The sequence below is a fragment of the Gymnogyps californianus genome, chromosome 1 (genome assembly GCF_018139145.2).
Source record: "Gymnogyps californianus isolate 813 chromosome 1, ASM1813914v2, whole genome shotgun sequence".
Lineage (NCBI taxonomy): Eukaryota > Metazoa > Chordata > Aves > Accipitriformes > Cathartidae > Gymnogyps > Gymnogyps californianus.
Window position 1 is genome coordinate 143,845,697 of NC_059471.1, and position 18,377 is coordinate 143,864,073.

The following is an 18,377-nucleotide window of genomic DNA, read 5'->3' on the forward strand; positions in this document are numbered from 1 at the left end:
AAAATAAAAAACCTACACACGTTTTCTCACCTGACACAAACTATGTTGGCTCAAAGGAGTGAGCAATTAGTTTACCAGCTGAGGTATGCCCAGGTATGGGGCAAGAGACTCCCTACAGCAGAAAGCAGAACTCCCTTCCATAGCAATAGTGCCCATGTATGGGCAGAAAGAGGCATGATAGCAATCACTATCTACCTGAACCCCTGGCAAAGAACCTGCCAGACACACAAAAAGCTGCAAGTAACTTCTTGCTCATCTCTCACATCCAGCTACTGCAGAGGCAAAAAGCATTTGCTGTAAAATCTGACCCTTTACTTATAGATGGTTTCACTTGCTCGTTTCTCCTGTGCGCTAATAAGGTTCAGAATACCAGGTCCCTGAGGGATTCCTCGCATGGAGTAGAATGAGGTTCTACTCCTGTCAGCAACTATTTCAAGAAAAGCTAAGGGTGAACTCTGTTCAGAGCTGTAAAAATTAAATTATTTTGAATTGCCTCCATTCTAAACTTCAGACACACAAACATGCTATTAGCATGCATTCTCTCAGATTGAGGTACAGGGAAATGTATAGTATAAAATAACCTATGGGAGACATCTATCATTTTAAGGTTCTTCCCTTCCCTCTTTTCAAAGCACGTTCAAAGTCCATCATGCTATGATCTCAGTGTGTATTAACAATCTGTCCCAACATTCATATTTTATTTCCAAAATGTTAGTAAGGTTTTCAAGTAGCAAAGGAAAAGGACTCTATAAAATAAAATAATTCCATCCAATGCTATGTATTTTTTAGGTTCAGGCACACCACTGGGATTTTTTTAAGGAACACCATCATTCCCAGATTCACAAGTAGTACAGGTATTCTGCTGTTCCCAATGGAATTACCTCTTGAAATAACTACAGAGCAAGTGTTCTTTGAACAGCTAATCAGGTGCTGGCATGCATATTGCAACAGCAATGCAATAAAGCCAGGCTCAGCTCACGGGAGAAGCAAGGCCCAGTACACTGTTCTAGAGAGCCTTGGAAAAGGCCTCAGTTTCCTTTGACTTTCCATCAGCCTAGCTTGTCATTGATGTCATATGAATCATTAGATACAATAAGAGATCGCTGCAATCATTGGTCAAGCAATTCTTTCCCTCTTACCACATAAGACCTTCCACATTATCAGCATTCATAGTTAATAGCTATGCAAATGCCATTAACAGGTAGCTGATGTTGCACAGCATGGCAAAACAACAAAAGTCAGTTGTTTGGCAAAGTTGTGGAAGAAATATTTGAGTTATGTGAGGTGATCTGTTGTGTGAGTGAATGGATTAAGTATTTCCAGAAAGTCCACAGGCTCTAATGGTGTATTAATAGAAGGTGGCGGTAGAACAAGTGTACTTAGGGCTTTGAAAATTAGTATTTTTTCAGCCCTGCTGACAATATAGTATCAAGATTTTTATCCAGACTTTCCATATCATTTAAGTGATAGAGTACAAAAGAGAGAGTCTGGGACAACAGCCAATTGATCCTTGCTAGATGACTGAAAAGTGATTCGCATTTTTTTTATTTTTTATTTGAAATGTATCAGTCTTTGGGACACATCTGGAGACATTTTCAATGACCTCATTTGTAGGTGGTAAGTGCTCTGCTCTTTTATCATGGTAAGGCCTACGTCTTATCTTCATTAAAGTACTCCATAAAGGCATTTAGAAACATTGCACTCATTTTTTACCTGAGGAAACAGAAGCCTGGTGGAGTGGCTTCCCCATGCTTATTCATCAGGCCACTGCCACACTGTGAATTTTAATGCAAGATTCCCATCTAATGTGATAATAGTACTCAAAGATTTAAAAGATCATGGTCAGGTCCTAATGAATTAAGCAATTTGCTTAAAAAGATATTTTTAAATTGCATCATTAAAGGATTATTTTCATTTGCCTTCTAATATGTGAATCTTCAGGGTAAATTCCTGAATCATATTTTCAGTATTTTTCTCTAAAAACAAGGGAGGTAACCATGGATTAACTTCTTGAACTATGTATGTAATCAATTATTTTGAAGCAGCCTGCGATCGTTACATACTCTGATGATTCAGGGAGAGAACTTTATGAAAACTTCAAATATCCCATAATTATTTTCCTATAAACCAGAGTATGGCATGGAAATTCTTGCAGGTGACTTCCATAGTACGGTAAGTTTGAGCATAAGCTCTATGTTTTCTACATTTGCAGAAGCTTTCTTACCCTCAGCAAAAAGTTTAATCTTGATAAGGCTTCTAGAAACATATCAGCTCCTTTGTTGGAAAACTCATATCTCCCAGCAATGAAGAAAAATAAGGTCTTCTCAAGACTGAAGTCAAGGTGGCTGAAACCAAGCAAACAAACAGACAAGCACAAAGTATTTCTCGAGATATAATCAAACAAAACACACAATAGCTTTCTATTTTGGAGGAATTTATTATTCCAAGAAAATAATGAGAGTGAGGCTTTTCTGCTGTTCTTGAAATTAAGATGACTATCTTAATCTGATAGACTGCATCTAGGGTAAATAATGAAAAAATCCTTTTGCTTGATCCCGCAATCTGTTAAGCAGAGTTAGAACTGGTGTCTAAAATTCCTTTAGCTTCTGACTGAGAAATCCCAGACAGATATTTGAATAATTTGGTAACATTTCACCTCCTCTATGAAGTACTTGTTAGTCTTCCTGCTTTGGTTCTTGCTTTAAATAGTGTTGGACAACCATTGCTAATTTTTGAAAAGTAAAAGCATACCCATAGAAATGACCTCGAATGAACTCTTGGATCCTAGCCTTGTACATGGAATGCAAATTCTGAAACTCATGCATTGCTGAAAATTTCTTAATGTTCAAGCCATTTGGGGTGACAACATCTGGAAAAGCAGAGAAAAGGCAGAGGTAGACATCTTCAGAGTCAGAAAAATCTTTAAGAAAAGAACAAATGTGTCTTTCAGTTGTCAGTCTATGAACAGTTTATGTACTCTTATTACTCATGGATAGGGAACAGCACTGTCTAACGCAATGGTCTCCACCAGCTTATGCCACAAAGCTATTGCATGTGGCACTCCACTGCCTATAGCATTGAAGTAGCTTTGTACCATTTTGACCTGCACTCAACATTAGCACAGACCCTGCTGAACAGTGAGGTCTCCCCATGCCCTTTTGTCCTGTCAAAACTTAAGTAATGTCTCCGTTTAGCTGTATGTTTTTTGTGCAATATGCCCTTTACCTCTTTATTCTTGATATCACTGTTGCCTGCTTTATCACTATAGATTGAAAGCTCTTGAAAGCAGAAACTGTGCTGTACTATGCACTTGTTTACTGCATGGCACAGGAGAGGTCTGTTCTGTCAAGACTTCTGAGGATTTACCAGAAAAGGGAGAATATAAGAAACATTTTTTAAAAGACCACCTTTCAGTGGTGGTAATCTGTTGGATTTCTCCTAAAAATAGCCACAGACTAGTATGTTTTACACTTTTATGGCTGCTCTCCTCAAAGATTCCAAAGCATCTTACAATTAAAATTGATTCATTTCCAATATCTTGTAAGGTAGAGTTATAGCATATACACAGAGGATAGACATAGCTTGCTCCAACCAACACTGAAATTCAGTCAATTTTCACCTTTCTGGTAGGGCACAGCAGCTATTTAAAGGCTTGCCCTAAATCTAGTTGAAGTAACTGTGAAGAATGCCATTTTCTTTTCTTTGAGTTGGCTTATGAAAGCCATGTATGGAAATGAAAGGGGAGGCCGGTTCCTCAGTAGATGTACTTCATAGTAACACAACTGACTTAAATAGACCTATACTAATTTATGATACCAGATATTCTTCAAATACAAAGAACCTTCAAAGAAGCAAGAAACGCTGATTATTAGAGGATGCACTGGTGCGGATTTCATGCTTGTTCTCCTGGCAAGTGTCATCAGGTGTCTAGTAACCACAACCATTAACTGTAGTAATTTTAAAAGTTCTGTGCATCATCCAAAGGACCTTCAGTAAGATATCATTCCCTACCACACATGGTTCATGCAAACAAAACAGCATCTCCTTTGATCTCAGTGCACATGGTTAACTCCCCCCATACATCAGGGTTACTGATGGCAGTCCAGTGTCTTGCTTGCCACCGACACAGGATTTGAACATTACTTCTATTGTGGTCTTTCAGTCAAGGGTGCCTGACATTCAAGGTTTCCTGTCCCCTCCCCCAAAAGCAGAGGTTTGTATGTCTAGCATTAAGCATCTGACCTAATACAAAACTGTCTCTTATTTCTGCAGAGACTTATGGAGACGTCTTTAAAACATCTATGGCTCCTTTGGTTGATTACATATCAAGATGATCTTAAAATGAGTAAAATCAGTTCTCCATATGCTGTCCAGTATACTTGCCTGACATTTTTCATGCAAATATCACAGCCATTTTTAATTACTTCCTCGAAATTTACAGTCTACTTTAGCAGTATATGTATTTCCCTGCCAGGTAAGTGATCCCTCTGATTAATCTTTATCTTGTAAAGTGTTTTGAGACTCTCTAGGTTAAACAGCAGTATATAAAAATATAACCTTTATTAGTAACCATGAAATACCAAAAATTTCAATGGAACTGTCTTGAAATACCACATTTGAAACTAAAGACCATCCTTTACCAGGAAATCTTTACTTGTTAGGTACTTAGGATTTGGTTCTCAATGACAAGAAAGGAGAGTCTTGGTGGGTCCATCTTCTGCTGCCCAGCACTAGGAGCTGCTCTGAACACAGATCTATGTGGCCTCATATGAGTGGGGGGTCAACAGAGCAGAATACCCTTCATTTCTCTTCGTCTTTACCAACAACATATCTTCTCCTTCCTCTGACCTGCTTCTCGTTCAGCATGGAAGAACTGGCTCATGCAGGACATAGCTTTGAGACTGCAACCATTTCAAGCTCTTCCCAATAAAGTAAGAATCCTTGACTGGGTATTTCTGGCCAGTTTCCATCCACTCTCTTGCATTTATTTATCAGGGAGTTTTGGTCACTCACCATCATCATCAGCCTGTATATAACCCATGTTCTTTGATTCAACTGCAGCTTCATTTACCCTTTCATCAGGATTGGGGTTCAATCCATCTCTTATTTAACCCTTTGAGATACAGAACAGACGTGGTGGCCCAAAGCACCCAGTTCACTATGTCTGCTCAACATACAATAATATTTTGAATATGTGTGAGGCAATGTGCCCTTGCCCTAGGGAAGAAGTGATGAAAGAGAGCTTTGTTCCTATTTTAAGTAGTTTGGGGGTTTTGTTGTTTAATGAATTAGTGACATTTTTGTTTTAAAATTGACCCAAGTAGGTCAAATCAGAATGATCTGACTTCTGTATTTACAGGAAAGAAACTGGCATTGATTTAAGTAATAATAGCACAGTATGATGTTTTCTGTTGACAAGTCACTAAGATTCAGGGTTGACTCATACTTTTTCAGAGTCGGCTTCTATGAGTTTGATCAAATATATACAGATACGAGGTTTAGATCTAGATCTTAACCGATACCTAAGTCTCTTGGAATTTTGATTGAAAGTCTTCTCTACTGCTAATGAGAAATATGTTTCATACCTGAATGAAAATATTAGAAATCCCATAGTATCAGTTTTCAAATCATGGGAATATAACTTATGATCACTGAGAGAATCTTGCATGATACGTCAAAGAAAACAGGTTCAACATTAGATACTCAAGCTTTTGACAAATATGGTTTGATGAATTATCAATCAAATAACAACAAGTCAGTAGCAGCAAGTGAAATCAGCGTAATGCAAGCAGTCATTCTGCCAGGTTTAGACTGGCCTTTGTCCTGGTGCAAAAGCTCTCTATGCAATCATGTCTACTGAATTTTAAAGAGGCTTTTCCAAGTGATGAGATTTATAATTTAAATTATAATCCAAGTTTAATGTTAATGAGAAGTAGCAGAGACTGCTCTATTTACCACATTTCCTCAGTTATTTTTAGTTAACAACTTTATTACAAAGTTTACCTCTCAATAAATTCAAATGCAAATAAAAGTTAATTGTGCCAATTCTGCATCCCCCTTTTAAAAGTTTATTTTTAAAGTGGATCGAGAAGTGTACACATTCTTTCAGTATTCACGTTCCTTTGCAGAATTCAAGCTTAATGATCTACTGAAGGATTGCTGACCTTTTTTGAACAGCCAATGTCTATGTTGATTTCACAACTTCAGAGAGAATAAATAGCATGAGAATAGACTCCTACACAGTTTATTTGTGGTCTAAGATTCAAAGAAACTATTAAAGTACTTATTCCTATCAGAACATATTTTCCACTTATAATTGTCTCCTAGGATTTGGGGTACCAGTTCCTATTGAACTTCTTTCTAGCTCTGTCAACATGAAGCATGATATGTGTCAACAATTTTTTAACCCAAACATTAAATATATTTACTTGGTTTCTTCAAAGTTGCAAGAATAATCAAAAAAAGCTCAGGCCTGTGAATCTTTGTGCATGGAATTCTCTTCAGCTTCAACTGACGTTCTATCTGTGAGCAGTCTGCAGATTTTCTCTCCCAAATTAAACTGGATTCAGACTCATTTCAGTCTCCTAAAATCCCAAAACATAAACTATGATTTTCAAGAGTAGCTGTTGTGGGGAGAAGCCTCATGCCAATATAAAACAGCTTCAAAAGTCTGATTTTCAGAGGTCAAGTGCTCTGCACTTGGTAAAAAAAAAGACCTTTCAGAGATATCCCAGATTAGATGACGGAACACTTAAATTACTTTTAAGACATGGCTGTCATGTTTAAAATAAAAAGGAAAAATCTTCTAAGTTCATCATCCTATTGACAGTTAGTCAGGAATGAGGCAAAGGATCCAATGGACAACTCTTTTATCCTGATGCATGAACCATGACATGGCTTGAAGCATTGAAGTTAACAGGGATAACGGTCCCAAACTATAATTAGCACTGCAATTCACCTAAAAAAAAATCTACAAAGAATAAGCAAACAAAAAAAAAACCAAAGTAATTTCAGCATTGCTATAGTTAAAATAACCAACTAAGATGTGAACACACTTGCTAAATAGTCTCAAAATTGTTGTGCAGTTTTTTCCCCATCATGCTTACCTGCAGATGGAGTATTGTGGCTTGTCCTTATAAAGCACTGCGCTGATTTAAAGAGAACTTTAATGACACATCAAGCTGGGATCATGACCTTATTCAAACTCCACGCATGGAACATGACAAGGTCTGTTGATAAGTTCCATATTTTATGAGACTAATACAAAGGGGAAAATCAGACAAACTGTTGGGCACATATCTCGACTATTTTTTCAAACTGTACCGGTTGGCCTAATAGAAAATATTATATCTATCTATGAAACTTATCATGGTTAGGTCCTAAGATCATGATGATCACAACCACTCTGCTACTCCTAGCTGTGAGAGATACAGGGAAATGAACTGTATTGATTCATGGTTTGTTTTTTGCCTTCTCATCTCTTTCAATATTAAGCAAAGAAAAACAGCATTGGCGCTGGAAAGCAAACCTCATCTAACATTCTGTTTTGCACATGGAACTTTTTGCTACATTTCTAAAAGAATATATCACTCATCTCTAGCAACAAATCTCACACTGTAAAAGCTGGTGAAATGTATTACAAAGGTCCCAGCTTCTGCTTTCGTCAGTTGACCTGAATACATTACCATCACTGGAAACTGCTATAGACAAAACTCCTGAAGCTGAGACGTCCTTGCAAAGAAAGCCTAACATCCATGGAGTTAAACTAATGCTCTCCTGAAATGGTACTGAAAGCAGTTATTAAATGCTGCTGAACTTCATTTCTTCTGGATTACATATGCTACTAGAATGTGTTTCAAGTGATATTATCTGCACTTTTCTTTTGAAAATTAGTTATTCTCTGTAGCGTAGCCAGACATACCTATGCATGTGTCCTTGCTCTTCATGTTTGTATACCTGTCTCTATTATTTTCATTCAGTCTGAGGAAATGTAGGTACTCAGAGGAAATATAAGAAGAAAACAATTCAGGTCTTACCAGGATTTCTTTTAAGCATATGTTCTGCTTCTACAGCTGTTATCTGTGAGACTGTGGTGAATACATGGGCACAATGTACAGATGCCCGTTCCATACAGTACCGATGGTAAATCTCTCTCTCTCCTGCTTCCTTGTCAATGTCAAACTGTTAAATAATAAAATAAAGACAGCTGTGTGATATGGTCATCAGACTTATTACCACGACAAAGGTCTCTCGTGTTAAACTTGATTTCTCTAGGGAATAAGAGTCATATGATTATGCTGTTGGTTTGTCTTTCTGTTTTTTGAACCATTTTATCAACTTTAAAGAGTTTGAAGGAGCAAGAGAGGTCTCAGTTCCTGCACGCTCATGAAAAAGTGGCAGCTCTGCAATGGAAGGAGACCTAGATTAGTGATCCCATGAAAGGTAAGGATCTGTGCTATTTGGCCTGCTGGCTAGCAATATGTCATGCTGTAAGCAATATGTCATGCTGTATCTTGCCTGGGCTTGTTGGAAAACTTGGGAGAGCAGGGAAGTTGCTGGTAACTGAAGGTGTAGGAGAGAGAAGAAAAAAGGAACAGGGATGAGCAGAGAACCTGGGGACTGGGTAGAATGGTGGAAATCATGGGTAGGCAAGAGAGAAATGGAGTTGTGGTGGAGAGGTAGGACGTAAGGATTCAGTCACAAATCCCAAGGGAACAAAGAAAACAGAAAATGAGATATTTTCTGATACTCAGAGATGTTCTTCCTCCAACTCCACCACTGTTATTTGCTGCTCCTTTTACTTCAATTTGAACTCCATTAATTTCTAGAGGCAGATGTAAGTTAAACTGCTAGATAAGACCATCCCAAATACCAAAGTATTTCTAAAATACCTTTAAACCTTGCAGCTACCCCTTTTTTTTGCTGAGCTTACGTTACCCTGATGGGAAGATAATGCACAATACCTATTGAGCCCATGCTTAAAGGTTTGAATGTTCACTAATGATGTCCACCGCAAAATTGCTACAATGTAGTCTAAAAATGAATAATACTAATGGGGTGTCAATGATTACAATTAAATTACAATCCTCTTAGTCTTACATGAAGTTTCACTTCTGGGAACAGAAGTGTTGACCTCCTAAGGTCAACAGCGTGGGCACCAAATAGACTGTGTGAGTTACATGGAGAGTGACAATGACTCTCAATGAGCTCTGTCATTATTGCTGCCTAATGCTAGGTGCACAGTCTGATTTTGATTGCATTTGACTCTGTAACTTCAATGACCATAATAGATTTAACCATTATTATAGGCTGGGCAGACAGCACTTTCTGTAGTTAGGACTATCGGACCTTTGCCATGGCTAGTTGCTTTTAGTACTTTAGAACTTAGCCAGAAGTAAAGCTATTTATACTGCAACTTTTCATGCTGAGTACATGCTTAAGGTTGGTATAGAACATATTTTAAGAAATTTCAGCAAATGTGAGCCATTTCAGGAAACAAGATTTAAGCAAATAATTTTTTATTTTTACTTAGATAGGTAGACATCTAGATACAGATGTAGATATCTTACAACTGTTTTGCTAAGAAACTTAAGTGCTTTTATCCACAGAGCACTCTAATTTTGCAGTGGTGCTACACTGCTGGTGGGAAAGCAGCTTCCACTATATTAGTTGAAAATGCCACCCTAATGTGACCAAAAAAGGAGTCTTGAAAAATCTCAGCTGAAAAGTAGAGAAATTAGATGCTTTCTTTTGGTATTGATGATCCTGTATGTCAAGAGTTTCTAAGCTTGCCAAAGAGATTTTTAGAAAAGCCAGGAAATATGCTTTACCACATAATATGCTATACATTATGATACTATTTTTCAGTTGTATCACATATATCGTATTTTCCACATTCCCCATGGGAATTTTGGTGCATGAAATACAACCATGTCACAAAAGAAGATCTTTTCTCTAGAACGTACATCTCATTTGTCACAGAAGTTGAATGGTAGAAAAAGCACAGAGCAGCAGGGTAGAGGAAAAGAAAAATAAAGGTGAATTAATTTGACTCCTTAGAGTGCCACAGATCTCTAGCACGATGCTTCGCTTACCCTACACCGATTCCCATGCAGTTCTTAACTGTGTATTCCTCCTTTTCTAGGACACTACCTTGATATTTTTGAGTCTGATCTGTTGATGTGTTGAGCATTCACATCTACACTGGACCTATGCTCTGAGGTTATAAAGTACTTGGTACTGCTAACTCCAATAAAAGCTTCCCTAAAAAAATGTGCATGATGTAGCTACCTCCCCTCATATGAGTGTGGTAAAATAATTAATTAATGTTTCTGGAGCATTCAGATACCACTGATGAATGCTGCAAAACAGCTCTTAAGAAAATCACAGATACGTTCTTCAGAGCAGAAATCTTAATTACACGTTGTAAATAAGGTAGGAAGCTGCATATTGAACAATAACAAAACCAAAAATCATTATGATTGTTCAACCTTTCTGTGCTAAATCTACACAAATGGGATGGGGTACCACTGCACAGTCAAAACTATGCAAGTTTTTTCAAATACATCTGACTTTGTATTAAAAATAATTTTCAAATTGCTAGCAAAAAAATAGCTGGCCAAACTTTAATAGGTTTTTGTTCTCTTTTCCCTTTCTCGCCAAGAATGGGTTCTTTACAAACTGTAATTAAAAACTAAATTTGGGACATATTCACTAACTGTAGATAAACACTCCCTCCAACAGTACAGGGAGAAAGGTTCTTAAAAGGATTGTTCATAGCACTATGGTTTATTTCTTGCTAGCTTTTATTTCTTTGATTGCATGAAAGCATTTTACACATTTACACATTCACATATTGATGTTTATTTCTTCATTGCTATTCATTTTTTCATCTTCTGGAAATGGGAAAGATTTTATTTTGCACATGCTTGCATGACTTTTGGCACGCTTTTTCAAAGGTACACAATTCCATGTCTATTAGCAAGTATAAACCAGGTCACAGAGTTCTCACATTTCATTTGCTCTCACTCTCCACCAGTTTCCTCCACCAATCTGTAAAGCAAGATCTTGACCTTTGACCTCACTTACAGTGTGCAGTAAGAAACCTCATTGTGCACTTCTGAGCAGGCTAGATGAGTGACTTCAGAAAATAAGCCTTAGACAAGTTGAAGGGCAGGTTAAATGGAACTTAATTGACAAGACAGTGCAGGAGACAAATTTAGTCCACACAGTACTGTGCAAAGACAGCTGAGCTTGCTGTGACAGTATTAGCTCCAGAATTAGAGGCAACACGGGGCATGGCACTGTATTGAGCCAATATGCCGAAACGAAGCAGAACACCAGTGCAGTTAGTTTGCTCTTTACCCCCAAACCAATGTTTCTGCTCAGCAATTGGCTCTCCTGTCTGAATGCTTGTCCGCCCTAGCTCAGGCTCCTGTGAACTATGTTCCATAGCGTTCACGTTCAGCAAGAGTAAAGCAAAATATCTGTGAAGTGTGTCATGCTTACTTCTGTTTGTTTGCTGTTATCGGCAAATGGGAACACTAGCAAAGCCACAAATGAAAGCTGCATCAAGAGAAAAACAGATCTAAGTCAGATTAACTGTTTATAGAATCATTTAGGTTGGAAAATACCCTTAAGGTCATTGAGTCCAACTGTTTCTTCCCTCATTGACTTTTAAAGACTAACGACTTCAATATCCACTTCCCTGTAAATACTCCACTGCTGCTCCCAGTGAGGATCGCCTCCTACTCTGACTGTTAGAAACCAGGCAGATTATTAGAATTTACATGATGGCAAGGATTAGAAGGGAAAATGCCTCCCTTATAGGGCCACTCTAATTCCAAAGCAAACAAGGAAGATGTTCCACAGGCATAATGCTTTGGAGTAAAACTTGCATTTGCTGCAATGCAATTCTGAGGAAAAATTTCAGCTCATTTCTGTCCTTTCTATGGATCCATGTGATGAGCATAACATTTCATTCATGTCTTAAAATTTAGCATGTTAGGGGGCACAGTAGGTAATGACTGAACCTCCCAGCATGACATTCTGTTTAAGACAGCTAAGACGATCTTTGAATGCAAAAAGAAGAGAATATCAAGCAGTTATGGGATACTGGCATTATGTTTCTCTTGGAAACAGTGAACAGTCACTGAAGTAATAAATCCAAATCAGACATTCCTACTTCAAAATGATAAAGACAAATTGCAAAGGATTTACAAAAGCACAAGAAGAATGATTTGAGAGTGGAAAAGGAGAAAAGACTTTACTAGCTACGTAAATACTTTTCTGAAAGACAGATGAATTATTTGTCACAGTCTGCATACAATCTCTAGATACTGATATTAGACTATGCTTTGATAAAGAAAAAAAAAAGTATGATGAAAGCCAACGGAAGTTAAATCAAGCCAAATTCAAACTGGAATTAAAATACATAGTTTTGATAATGAATAACTTTGTGACACCTTCGCATAAATAAGGTTCACCACTTGAACCTTACCTCAAGAGTGGCCAACGTTTTTGTAAGTAAGTAGTTTGTATCTCAAATAAAAGATACAGGTTTGAGGCATGAATTTTTAGCTGAGGATTTTAGGCAGAGAATGAAATGATCTCTTCTGCTCTTTAAAATTGGTGGCACACTCACGTTCACAAGGTGATTCTGCAGTGGAATCAGGAACAGTCAGAGGTAGGCCTGAAGTTCAAATTCCTTATCTGCCAAAAGGTAGAATGGAAAGATCTTCACTTCTAGCATAATCTCACTGGTTGCCATTGTCTGAATTATGTAAGAATTACTCTTTTTAAAATCCAGCTTACGTCAACTTTAACACCCATTGACTGTTATCATCTTGTGCAAACAGAACTTTCATTCTGGTAAAGCTCTGCCATGCCAAAAAAGAATGAAATTTACACTTCCTGGCTTAAGTCAGATTTCCATTAGCTGCTCTACTAACAAAGCAGATCAGCTTTGCATAACAGTGAGCTCAGTGACAGCCGTGACAGTACTGTACTAAGTGGAACGAGAGCTTGTGCTCCTATATTGTCAGCATAAAAGCTCTTGACTATTCATTTTCACTGGGATTTTTAGTACTTTTCCTTTTAGACTTCTTGGGATAGAATTCTCCACCACTTTGCAACATAGATTCAGCTGTACTTGTATGAGCCGAAGGTAAAATGTTGCTAGGTCTAAATAAAAATGTTACACGTTGGCAGGGCAACCTTATATAAGGAAAAAGGCCATGAAGAATGAGACTAATTTTTTTTCTTCTCCTTAGAGCACTTTTTCCATTATAACTCAAGGTGTTTTTTTAGTAAGAAGCATCAGAGGCTGAAGCCTACAAACTTCTCCATTATGCCAGGCCAGTGGTCCACAAAACCATTTCAGATGGTCACCTCTCAGATGAAATTCCAGGTTAGATCATTTGCCAAAAAGACTGTTCCCGATACAGCTGTCTATTCACCTATGAACTAGTCTGGATCATCAGTGTGTCTCAGTCAATTTATGGAAGGTGTTGGTCTATTTAAAACCCTAGAGGGGTGAAATAAGACCAAAAAAAACCCCAACCAACCAACCAACAAACCCCCTAAATAAGCCAGTCCCCTTAAACAATGGGGAAAGCAACAAAAGATTAACATTCTTGATCTTCAGCTGAGAAGTCAGTTCCTCCTGAAGAGAAAAAGGATCCACAGGCTCAGAACATTTTTCACAGAACTTCCTACATTCTGGATTAGCTATTTTGGTTCAGTTTATCTTAGCAACAAACATAACCTTACTCTCACCAGTGTAAAAGCTACACTGGCCATGGGGACAATGGGAAAAAATGCATTACTGGTTGGACTATTTAGATCTACAAAACTTCTTAAGCATAGTTAAATCTATGATAATATCTCTGTTGGGAATTAAGCTCATAACATACTCTGCTTGTTACTGAAATTAGAAAGTGTTGACTTTGGAAGGGTTCAAGCCAGTAACCTGTAGGTAGGGTTAGCAGTCCCTGACCCAGCTGTTCACCCAAGGTTCTTCAGGTGCTTAAAAGTAAATAAAAATATCACACACTAGCAGTTACCGTGCAAGTCACCTTCTGTTTTGTTGTTTTTGTTTTCCCTCCCTTCCTTCCTCCAGTATCAGAGTGATTTAAATGTGAATCTAGGAACTAAAACGTACAATGAATAGCTGTTATATGGTTATTGCCTCAGGGTTCCTTAGCTCAGACATGGCCCATCTGTTGTTTGTTACATGCTGCTGAGGACACAGCAGTGTTACTTCTGGTGTTCACTATGCTCCTGTGCACACTGTTAAGGGTTTAACACCCAAGTTTCCACTGGAGCAGAGGCAGCTAAATTTCTCCCAGTCCAGATGAACCGAGTTAAGACTGTAAGAACATAAGAATTGTATAATCTCATACAGTAATGCTGTATAAGAACCAGGATCCTGTCTCTGATTGAGGCAAAGAGCAGATGGCTCGGGAAGAGGTCAGGAGTCAGACAACATTACAGTCTTACATCCATAGTGCACCCTCCTATCTTCCAGCAATCTACAGCTCTAATCTACTAGGTTGACCAGGTTTTCAGTCCCCCAGAAAATGCCCTCTTACAGCTTACAGGCTGACATGAAACAAAGAGTTTTGGTAGCCTACAGTTCAGGCCTCTACGTGATTTAAGGAGTCCATAAAGAATCATGCATCACAGTGTGGCAACCCTTCACTAAGTCATTCTTACCTTTTCCCCCCAAAAAAAGACTAGTAAGGCTGAAGGTCAAGTTTTCACAGGTCCAGTGTTTGTGAGGGCTATCCGAAGACCAAATGGAGCCTTCCCTTCCAGTTTTATCACCTGACAGGGGCTGGTGACTTGACTTCTTTGTTCATAGAAGTGCTAGACAAAATGTCAGCCACCCTGCACTGCACAGCCCTTTGCCTGATCATCGATATTGACGTTCACTCCAAATAGGTTGGGACTTGGGCCAAAGTCTTCTCTGGTCTAAAGCTACTGACCTCACTGGCCTACTTCAGAGAATACATTTGTACCCTCTATACTTGTGCCAATTGGCACCTATTGAGCTTTGCTAGGAAGGTGAATTAAAGTGGTATTTTCCACTGTGGAATTCAGAGAAAGAAAGAAAATCTCAGTAATCCTTTATATTTTTAAAAGAGATCTTTCACCTTATCTCGTATCTTCTGGTCCTGCTTATCTACAGGGGTGGTTTAACACTGAAGTGGAAGAGTGCTGCACTGTGTGGGCATGTGCACATGCGTGCGTGTATGTGCAGCGCAGGCAGGGCTGATGGACAGTGGAGGACAAACTGAGAATGTTACAGTGTCAGGGCTAACAGGAAATACTACGGTGAGGAACAACACACTGGTCACACACACCCAGGGCACTGTGAAAGGAGAGAGAGAAAGGACTGTGAAGATGCCAGGTAAATATCTTTTATCAGTCATCAAACAATCATGTCATGGTTTTACCTGTGGATCCCATTGTTAAATCCCTAAACATTGCAGAAGACCACTTGGCCTCAGAGGCCAAGCTGAGTAGAGCGCTCTCTAGCAGGCGTTCTAAGCCAGCTTTTTGTGGACTGTGTTGGGGACTAGAAAAGGGAACATGAGGTTTCCTTTTTTTCTCTGTAGGAGCTGTACATGCCTGATGATTGCCTCTAGGCACAATTAGGCCATACCCTTTCCTTTTGCACTGCAACCATTTTTCTGTGATACCTGGCACAGCACATACTACAGTTGCATCTTTCCCACCTATCTCAGCTGCTGTGCTTAAAGCTGGTGGAAATTGTCTTCTAACCATGAAATGCTGATCAAAAGTGAGAACTTGAAGTCAATTATTATTATGCTTTAAAGGAAGAAAATTATGCAATAGCTCTGAAACAGGAAAACCAGCTATTATACTTTGGGGTGGGAGGGGGTGACATGCCCTAAAAATATACTGTCTCATCCAAAGATGAAACATTAGGAAGCCCTGGAGAACCTTCTTCACTGGACAAATTGCTTGTTTGACCTTAATAGTTTACTACTAGAAGACAGCAACAAGAATAGCCTCTAAAGACTTAGCTATCTGTATCATTTAATTACTGTACTCTAGATCAACGTCTCATGTTTCTTAACTGACTTTTGGGCCAGGCTGACCTTTTTACAGCCAAAGGAGACCTCACTAAGATATCTGATCTCTTACTAAAAGTTAACTTTGTCAGGAAGAGCTTTAGCACCCTATAAGCATGTTAAACAGTAGTATAACAGCTTGGCATCATTTCCTCTATTAGTACCTTTAAATGTCAATCTCTCCACAGAGGGCGTAAAGCATTATGGTCTAAAAATCCACAAGTTTCCTCCCTTAAATATTATTTACAGCAGTTTATAATAATACCTTAAACTGATACATATGTTTCATTCCATATATTCTTAGAATAAAATCTGAATAGAAATTTCTGTATTTATGACGTAGCTGATAGTTACCAATGGGATTTGTGAAGCTTTGCAGAAGGATGGACAGTAGCTTATCACATAAAGTTGGCCATGTCATGTGTGAACAGTAAAAATGACATTAATACTGTGACTAGATTATAAATATATTAAAATCTGTAAGTCTGCTCAGATGTAAGATCATTAATTTTCTTTTGAGTACGCAGACAAGGGTGAGGCCCCCATAGTTATCACAAAGGGGAAAAAAAGTTGCTTTTGAGAAAAGTAGACTATTTTTCCAGACTACTTGTAGCTCACCAAATTAACCAGAATAGAAGACAAACCAAATTTGTTTTAGAATTGCCTTTACAAAAGGAAGGCAGGGCTCTGACATAGTATTTCTAGCATCAGTTTGTAAACCAATCAGCATTCTCTTTTTTTTTTAACTCTATTTTCTCATTTTAAATGCCCCCTCTCCCTTTTTCTTTTCCTTCTTTTTTTTTCCTTTTTTTTTTCCACTATGGATTCCTTAGTAACAAATTATGTGTAATGCAACGGTGAATGAATAACCTTACTGCTGAAAAGTCCCCACTTTCTCAAGTGTTAAACCTGAAACTGCACGGTTTTAGTTCTTTCAATCTAGCTCTGTCCAGAGAAAAACAATTTAATGTGACTTTAAAGCTAGATTTTGCATATATACACATAAGGAGAATATGAGGGAGTAGGAATGTCTAGACTCCTGAAACTTGGGTCTGACAGCATGACTGGGTTATTCATGCTGCCTCATTAATGCACCTAACAAACGTATCTGATTTAGAAGACTAGTTTTCCTAAGTGATAGATGGAGACTGATCTTTCAGATGGTAATTTGAGGATGTTTGCCTTACACTGATTGTGAAGAGGCCAGTGCAACTCCACTGATGATATAGAGAGCCTGGGAGGAGTAACCACCTCATATTGGGCAGAGAGAATTCCCCCTACACACTACCATGCTGCAACCTTTATGCATATGAGTAAATGAGTGGAGACAGTCTTTTACTCTTAGTGTGTTCAGTAGATTCAGCAGTTGCCTTTGGTGGGAAAGAAAAAAAAAAAAGAGTAGTAAGGTGAATGACTGTTTCGTTGAAGTACAAGGGAACGGCAATTTATTCTGTGCTTCTGAATAAGGCCAGTAGCACACTACTGCTTGGGCCTTATCTTTGGACGACACTATTCCACAGTGTGTCAAGTTTCAAACTTCCAACTGAAATTTGCCAACTGAATAATTTTCTTCATTGATTTTAGCCAAGGAAATGCATGGACAGTGAATAAGGCAGTTGTTTTAGCCTTTTAACTAACTCTACCCTCAATAAGTGCTGGAATGCAAAAATCTCTTGAAGTCAGTTTGTCTGCAACCATACTAGAAATCCCAGATCGTGTAATGTACCTCTGCTGAAGGCAATGCTAAAGACATCTGGATCCTTGAAACGTTGGTTTGCGTTATGCTTTGAGTAGAAAGAGAACAGTGAAAACCAAAACCACTAGACAGTTTACAAATATTCCAAGAAACAGATGTGGGTCTTTTGAACTCAGAAAATACTTCCCACATTTGCCAGTTACAAATTAAGCCTAACCTGAAAAGCTTGAAAGTAGAAGGACTTATTATGACTCGCAAGAATTAAGAAGTAGGTTGGGGAAAGAAAAAAAAAAAATTAATGGAATTCCAGGGTAATTTCAGCAAGAGGAGGGCTACTGGCTATTTTTTCTACTGCCTTTCATTAAGAAAGAGTGCTGTGAGGCTGCACCTGAAGTGTCAGATGATGACCACACCTGAATAGGTTTTACATTCACTGGTTACTCACACTGCTAACAGTAACTCCCAAACCATAGCAATCAACTCAAGCAATGGATGCCTTTCCTGAACACAAAGGGGAAGATTCTCAAGGACACCTGACTTGCAGTGATATCTGGGCCTGTAACTCTCCCCTTGCTTTTGAA

The 18,377-nt window shown here is 38.4% G+C and overlaps 1 protein-coding gene across 1 annotated transcript in view; it reads right to left on the reverse strand.

Annotated features, from left to right (window-relative positions):
* The window catches only part of GYS2 (glycogen synthase 2), a 46,200-nt gene that overhangs the window by 13,594 nt on the left and 14,229 nt on the right, over positions 1 to 18,377 (reverse strand). The window contains exons 5-7 of the mRNA XM_050907053.1: positions 8,037 to 8,181; positions 2,752 to 2,869; positions 2,225 to 2,345 (exon numbers count right to left, since the gene is read on the reverse strand). Of these exons, the coding sequence (XP_050763010.1) occupies positions 2,225 to 2,345; positions 2,752 to 2,869; positions 8,037 to 8,181 (384 nt within the window). The remainder of the gene's footprint in view (positions 1 to 2,224; positions 2,346 to 2,751; positions 2,870 to 8,036; positions 8,182 to 18,377) is intronic.